This window comes from Octopus bimaculoides, chromosome 8 (genome assembly GCF_001194135.2).
Source record: "Octopus bimaculoides isolate UCB-OBI-ISO-001 chromosome 8, ASM119413v2, whole genome shotgun sequence".
In the NCBI taxonomy this organism is placed as follows: domain Eukaryota; kingdom Metazoa; phylum Mollusca; class Cephalopoda; order Octopoda; family Octopodidae; genus Octopus; species Octopus bimaculoides.
In genome coordinates this window covers 50,423,727-50,431,312 of record NC_068988.1, presented here as the reverse complement: position 1 = coordinate 50,431,312, position 7,586 = coordinate 50,423,727, and the positions used below count along the sequence as shown (strand labels likewise).

At 33.5% G+C, this 7,586-nt stretch overlaps 1 protein-coding gene across 7 annotated transcripts in view; it reads right to left on the bottom strand.

The window, feature by feature from the left end:
* Positions 1-1,065: 1,065 nt before the first annotated feature.
* Positions 1,066-7,586, bottom strand: part of LOC106880564 (adhesion G protein-coupled receptor L2) — a 472,327-nt gene continuing 465,806 nt past the window's right edge. For all 7 annotated transcript variants that reach the window (XM_052970092.1, XM_052970094.1, XM_052970095.1 and 4 more), the window contains 4 exons: positions 6,000-6,168; positions 5,082-5,207; positions 3,866-3,935; positions 1,066-3,451 (listed from right to left, as the gene is read on the bottom strand). In XM_052970092.1, coding sequence (XP_052826052.1) covers positions 2,586-3,451; positions 3,866-3,935; positions 5,082-5,207; positions 6,000-6,168 — 1,231 coding nt within the window. In that variant the 3' untranslated portion in view covers positions 1,066-2,585. The remainder of the gene's footprint in view (positions 3,452-3,865; positions 3,936-5,081; positions 5,208-5,999; positions 6,169-7,586) is intronic.

Genomic DNA, 7,586 nt, shown 5'->3' with positions numbered 1-7,586 from the left:
TTATAAGAATACTATAGCACAATTCCAGTTGACTCTTGTTTAAAATTATTTGTACACGCAAACACACATATTGAGGAACTAAAAAGGAAATGAAAAAAAAAAAATAAACAGCTTGTACAACCCGTAAATGGAGACATTGTTCTCAGAAGCCATTCTTTGAGATTTGTTTCAACTTTCTTTCCCCACCAATACTTTCTAATAGAACATTTTCCCCTAACTTGCAAAATGTCTACACAACACTTTAAAATATATATATATATATATATGTATATATATATATATATATATGCACACACGTATTCACACACACACACACACACACACGTGCATATCTGTGTGTACATTGTGTGTGTGTGTGAGTGAGTATATGATGAAAATATACAGAAACACAGAGGCACAAAGAGAAAAAAAAATCGTCTGAAAGTCAGATGAGACTGGAAGCCATGTCTATTGGTTGATAATCGAGAGCTTTCCTGATGAGCCATTGACTTCATAAATTTGCAATCTCTTTCACTCATTCATCTCCAACTACCGAGTAAGAGATGATAATGTTAAACAATTTAAAGTCCAGTTGCAACATGCAACATAAGTTTTGTATTTTAAAGCTCACAAAAATGATCACATGCATGTGATTGGGTGACAAGTGTGTCTCCTGCAGAAAACTATGCACAAATATTACTGATCAACTTGAGATGGCATGTGAGAGTGTCTATTTGGTGTACTGATGTCTTATATTGGCCTTAAGGATGAAGAAATGAAATTATGTAACTTTTATATATCTTTCTAAAGAGCATTAGTGAAGTGGCTGCAACTAGAAATTTGTACTAGTGCTGCAGACTTGTTAAGAATTTATATCTACAGCATTCGTTGCATGGATGTGTGTATGTGTACACATATATATGTGTGTGTATGTATACATATATGTGTGTGTGTGTGTATGTGTGCTTATCTGGGCACACAGATACACGTCAGGTATTGGAAGATATCAAATACAAATATAGTTATAAGTTCAATAAAATTCAGTAATGTCTAGAACTGGATTTGAAAAAGTAAAATAAAATGTGATAAATAAAAAAAGATAACTTTTAATTCCAAGCAGTTGAAACATTTCATAAGCTCTGAATAATTAAGATTGACATAGTTTTGTTTGGAAAATATTTTGGTAACCTATATTCAGCAAGCCCCTTCAGTCCTGCTGATCTTTTCACATTTTGAGAATTTAGAAAGTAAAAAAAAAAATGATTCTAGGGAAATTTGAGGAAACCAATAAAGCTTATTTGAAAACATCTCCCACGTGATAATCTGATAATAAATTAAAGCCTAATCAGGAAATATCTTGGAATACTTTAAGCAGATTTATAATCTAAGTAATTCAATATTATGCCCAAGCATACCCTCTTATGTTGACAGAAGGGAGAATCATATCATATATATATATATATATATATATATACATATATATATATAGATATACACACACACACATTCATAAGCCCACATCAACACATAGAGAGAGAGAATGAAAGAAATTCAAAGGAGGAATAGTGCCATTTAAAATGTCATATAGAAACTTCCTTACTCAAAATTATTGAAAATAGATCAGCCAACTCTTTTCTCTTGTAGGATTTCAAAGCTTATTGGAAGTTTTCACATACCACACACACAAATGTACAGATCCTCTGTCTCCTTACTTGTCATATTCATGCACACACATAAAGGTGTTATATAATATTTGATCTGAAGTCACATTTTGCCTTCAAGTAAGATGGAACATATATAAGCTTCCTTTTTTTAAAAAAATTAGCTAAGCATCTATGTATGTGCTTAAGAACATGGATCTATATGGCATTGTGTCTGTCTGTCTATCTATATATCTATCTATCTTTATTTCTATCTATGTATCTATATTCCTGTTTTCCTTTGATGTGATCTTGTAATGCAATGTATTCCAATTTGAGTGGGTGCAAAATCCCTTCAGATGATAATAATAGCAGAAGACAAGTAAACTGATTCTTATGAGCAATGCTCATTCTGTATATTTTGTTTTAAGTGAAGGGATCAATACCTGCCCCACCCGCCCACTCTGTTTTACATGAGTCATATGCTTTTGTCTTAGAACATTAATATATATAACACCTTCCCTGTAGCTGCACTTTACAAACTGTTGGAAACTCTGTACTGTTAGCATTAGTATGCATATATATATATATATATATATATATATATATATATATATAGATGTATGTCTTCCTACAGAGACTGGTAGCATATATACTTCCTTCAAAGTATTTTAAAATGTCCTTTTCTCCAGCGTCACAAGGAAAAAAAAAATATTAAAAAAAATATGTGGGTTTGGGGTAAGGGACTAGCATGAGTTTTATTTGTTTGCAAGGGGAAGCATTATTGTTTGTGCTATTTTCTGTCTTGTAACACGAAAGTCCACAATTATAATACAGCAGCATGGTTTATTTTTTTTTTGTCTTTTTTTTTATAGAAGAGGAACATGGGCTCTGGGATTGTATAGGGTTAAAAGATATGAAAAGAAACAGGAGGGATTTGTTTAATTTTCAGTCAAACTTTCAAACTTAACATTCTGAAAAACTCGGAAGCTCTTCAGTCCTTCTTCCTTGTTTGACTATATTGGAATGCGGTTCTCCGAGTACTCTGTGCTTTGCTCTTTCTGATAAAGGTCTGTCACTATTAGTGCCATTGGGCATAGCAACATTAACAGAGCTATATGGATTGGAATGTGATGTGTCTCGGTATGCAGCGTTTTCAGTCATGCAAGAGGGGTTACCGATGATGTCGGTCTGCAATAAAGGCTGCTGGCTATTGTCGTCCACCAATTGCTTCTCTGGATGACACAGTGGTGTCACATGATAGTTATTCACAGATCTTAATGGGGGTTTTGCACCATTACTGATGCTATCAACATCGCCGGCACAGTTCATGTCAGCTTTGTTCAACATCTGGTTTATTCGGTTGCGATTTTCCAGTGTCGTAGAGTTGGGGTACATAAGAGGTTCGTATTCTTCATTAAGCTTCTCTTTTTCAGCTAGTTTCAGTAGATCGGCATCAAGTTCTAATATTTTGTCGTCTGATTCAAATGAATCTCTCTTTTGAATATTCGAGTCTCTTGAGAGAATGGAATCTCGTCTCTTCACTATGGAATCTGTGTCAGAATCAGCGCCAGAGTCTATAGATATCACTGGACTCAGTTGATTCTCATGGCTGACTTGGAGGTTAGTCTGACAATACTCACTTACATAGTCACTGTTGATCACTGAGCAGTCGGCTAACGACAGCTCATTAACATCATGGTACATATGTTGGTCATTGTAGGACTGCCTGTTTGGTAAATGGTGTGCTGGATAATCATATTCTGAAGAGCCTCGCTTGGATGTATGATAATCCGACTCCCCAGTTGTATCAGCACTCACAGGACTGCGAACTAGAGAGATACAAAGTAAAAAGAAAAAAAAAATGTTAAAAAAAAGTAACTGCTACAAGAAAATGGCTGCAATTCTATAATCAATTTACAACTAAGTAAATTTTGTTTAAGTTGATAACTTGAATATAAAATGTAAATAAAATCTTATTCATATAAAAATGTTTGGTTTTTTTTTATCTCAATTTTTACATAATCATCTTCCTAAACAAAAGGTATATATATGAAGGGTGTAGGAAAAGTCTTGAGCCTCAAAAAAAAAAAAACATGGTACAAGACTTCAAGGCTCAAAACTTTTCATACACCCCTTGTATATGTGTGTGTGTGTATATATATATATATATATATACAAATATATATGTATAAATATGTATTAAGGAAGATCTTAATAAATGTCTTTCTGTGCCTACTACTTACTTCTAGCAGGTGTCTTGCTGATATTGCTAGTGGTAGAACTCTTCCTTTTCTTGAGGAGTCTGGAGAAATACTGCAATATAAAAAGAGAAGGATGTGAATCAGTCAGCTGTTTGAATGATACTAGGGAAAAAATAATTGAAATACAATGCAAGAAATGAGTGTCAATAAATGTGTAAGGAAAACAGGTGAGAGGTCAGAGAGGTAAATAGAACAAATTATTGAACAATCATTATTATAGTTGGGTGCTGCTATATACTAATCAAGGTAGCAATTCATAATAAAGAGCAAAAGAATTCAAACCAATGAAGCTTCTCAAGTGAGCAGGGACACAGCATATAACAATAATAATAATAATAATAATATTATTGTATTCAGTGCTCAGGTGCACTACAAATCATTAGAAAAAGTAATCAAAACTGTATGAACAGTAAACAGAATATGTACAGAAAGTGAACAGTGAATAAGCCTTAAAAAAAAAATGGGGTGGGGGTGGGGCATTAGGTGTACTGTTGGAGAATTTCAGGAAGCATGGAAGTTTTGAAGGATGTTGCATTCTGACAACTAACAACTCATGTGGGTAGTTTATTCCATGCTTCAGCAATCCAACTTTGAACACATACACATGACAATACACAAACATGTAGAAGAAAGAGTTGTAATGTAGAATAGTTTTATCTTGTGTAAATGTGTATTGGTGTGTGTATGTGTACGTGGTGGGGTGCAATACACTATGTAGAAGGGTTTGAATATAAAGACTTTGGTTTAGTACAACAAACGATTAGACTTTATAAAAAGACAAATGTTGAAGTTTGTCATGATTGAATAACTTTGATTGGAAATGTCTTTGAAAGACAAGTCTATATAAAGAGAAAAAATAATTCTGCTATTCTTTTACTTTGTGACTATAAACTGTGGAATGCAAATATCTTCTTAGTATCAAGGGTCTTTCAAAAGACTGCTCAACTTTGCTTTCATAAATTGCAGTGGATGAGAGATAAATCTCTCACCAGGTAGGAGACCTATTTTTGCAAGAAACATGCTCAGAGGATCTGTGGTCTATTATCAAGAGCTAGGGAAAGTAAACAATGTAAGGTAAAAGCTTTGCTCATAGACAGTGAAATGCCAACAGCAGATATGAGCTCGAGTACATTATGTATTCTGGTATTTCACATTTAAATACATAATTCAAAGGAAAAGAGAATACAGGTAAACCTACATTTCCTGAAGATGTTGAAGGATTTGGAGTTGAGGATCTTTCAGTAGAGGCTGCTCCACAACACGGTTTAATACATTCTGGAAGCCAAGTTGAGCTCTTGATAGCTTTTTTGTATTCTTTGCGAACCTGTTGGAAAAAATATAAGAATTTAATAATCATAAAATTAGGTCAAATATAAACAAAACATTCATCAATCTAGCTTCTTCACCCAATTATTCTACTGAGGGTTGTGAAGGCAGGGTTTGACAGGTATGCTTCACAAAGGATCCTAGCCAGAGGCCATCATCAACAAATTATCTGGTTGGATCCTCAAGCAGGTTGTTGTTGTTGGCACTCCGTCGCTTATGACGTCAAGGGTTCCAATTGATCCAATCAACGGAACAGCCTGCTCGTGAAATTAATGTGCAAGTGGCTGAGCACTCCACAGACACGTGTACCCTTAACGTAGTTCTCAGGGATATTCAGCATGACACAGTGTGACAAGGCTGACCCTTTGAATTACAGGCACAACAGAAGCAGGAAGTAAGAGTGAGAGAAAGTTGTGGTGGAAGAGTACAGCAGGGTTCGCCACCATCCCCTGCTGGAGCCTCGTGGAGCTTTAGGTGTTTTCACTCAATAAACACTCACAACACCCGGTCTGGGAATCGAAACCGCGATCCTGTGACTGCGAGTCCGCTGACCCAACCACAGGGCCATTGTGCCTCCACCCTCAAGCAGGACCAATGAAAGATAAGGATTATTACTCAACCATCTTGTTCATGCATACTAGACCCTGCTAAGAGTGCATATTATTATCTTTCCTTTCTAAGATTTTTAGGAAGTGGATTGATATGTCGAGTTGAAATGAAAGTTGTATCAAAATGGAACTAATATATTGAAAGATCAAAAAAGGAAGTATGAAAATTTGTATTCAATTACCTTGTCATTCAGAAGGCAGTGGAAAATAAAAATAAAAAATCCTTGTAGACTATTCAGAATGTTAAAAATGTATGCCATGAAGAGTGTTTCTTGGTTTACATAGAATAAACCAAAGATCCAAGTGAGACCAAGCAAAATGATCAGTATCCAAGCAGCTCTGATCCATCCTCTGAAATAGAGAAAACAATAGTGAGATATACAAAGAAAAAAATGTGACATCACAGTAAAGGAGAGTAGCAACTAGGGGAGATTCCTGTTTATCTCCCTACTTAAACTGACACAGCTAAAATAATAGTAATTATTTCTTATATATACAAAAAAAGATCATAACATTTGTATGTAATTAACTATCAATAATGCCTAGTACTAACTAACTTAATTAGCAATGTTTTGTTTTCAAGTATACTGACACACACAAAACAAGAAACATAATTAATAGCCTGAAAATTTATTAAAGAACTAGTATGGCATGAAAAACAACACACATTATCATAACACAGATATTATGATACTTTAATTTCAGAAAGATATTTCATCTATTAACAATAAATTTATAGAAAAATATTTAGATGTCTTGTTCAAAACCTAATATGCATGCCTTTAATTAACGTGTATAATGAAATGAATTAATAAAGAAATGTATTCAAGGAGCATCTGACACTAACACTTTCACATTCCATTGGTTAGCTATAGATGATCAATAGCAAAAGTATGTGTTCATAAAGATTACAATGACCATAGCAAACGAGAGCATTTGTATGGAATTTATGGTATGGACCTGAAACCAATATTTTAGTTTCCCATCTCATTCACACAACTATGACATAAAAGAAATAGAGAGATGTAAATTCAAAATGAAAATCTATCAGTTATTAATTAGCAAATGACTGAACATTATTTCTTCATGTCTTGTATTCTAAAATATAGATTTAACCTACGTTTGGAGATCTAAGGAGATCCTCAATTGAGCACAAGTAATATTCCAGATAATCTGGTTCCTCTAAGATAAGTGAGGTAATGTAGAACAAAGTGCTTTATTTGCAGTACAACAAAACCCTTGAAACTTACAGCTTGTAAATCGGTCCAACATTTTTTGCTCTTAGTTCTCATTGCTACTCCTTATTTGCTATGATACATTAAATGAAATACAAGTTTATAAGCTCTCACTTCTAATGTTCTCAGCATGATACTGTTCCACAAATAACTGAGAGTTATTTTCCAAAGAGGTGATTATAAAGATTTTCTTTTTTGGCTCCTTCACAACTGACTGGTCATTTTCACACATACACACACTACAATTTATAAATTATATATATACGAATGTGTGTGTGTAAAATTATGGACCAAGTTGAACAGAACATGTAAAATTTGCTTATGAAAATATATGGCTGAACAACCAAGTTCTTTTTGTTTTATTTTCTTCTTGCATTTAATATATTCAATTTGTTATGAAATTTGTATTAGAATACATGTATTAAAATAAATTTTAAAAGGAAATGATTATTACTAGTTTATTTCATTCTTCTATTCACATACTATTTTAACATTTCTTAAAAGTATAACGTATTTGGTACATTATATATATAT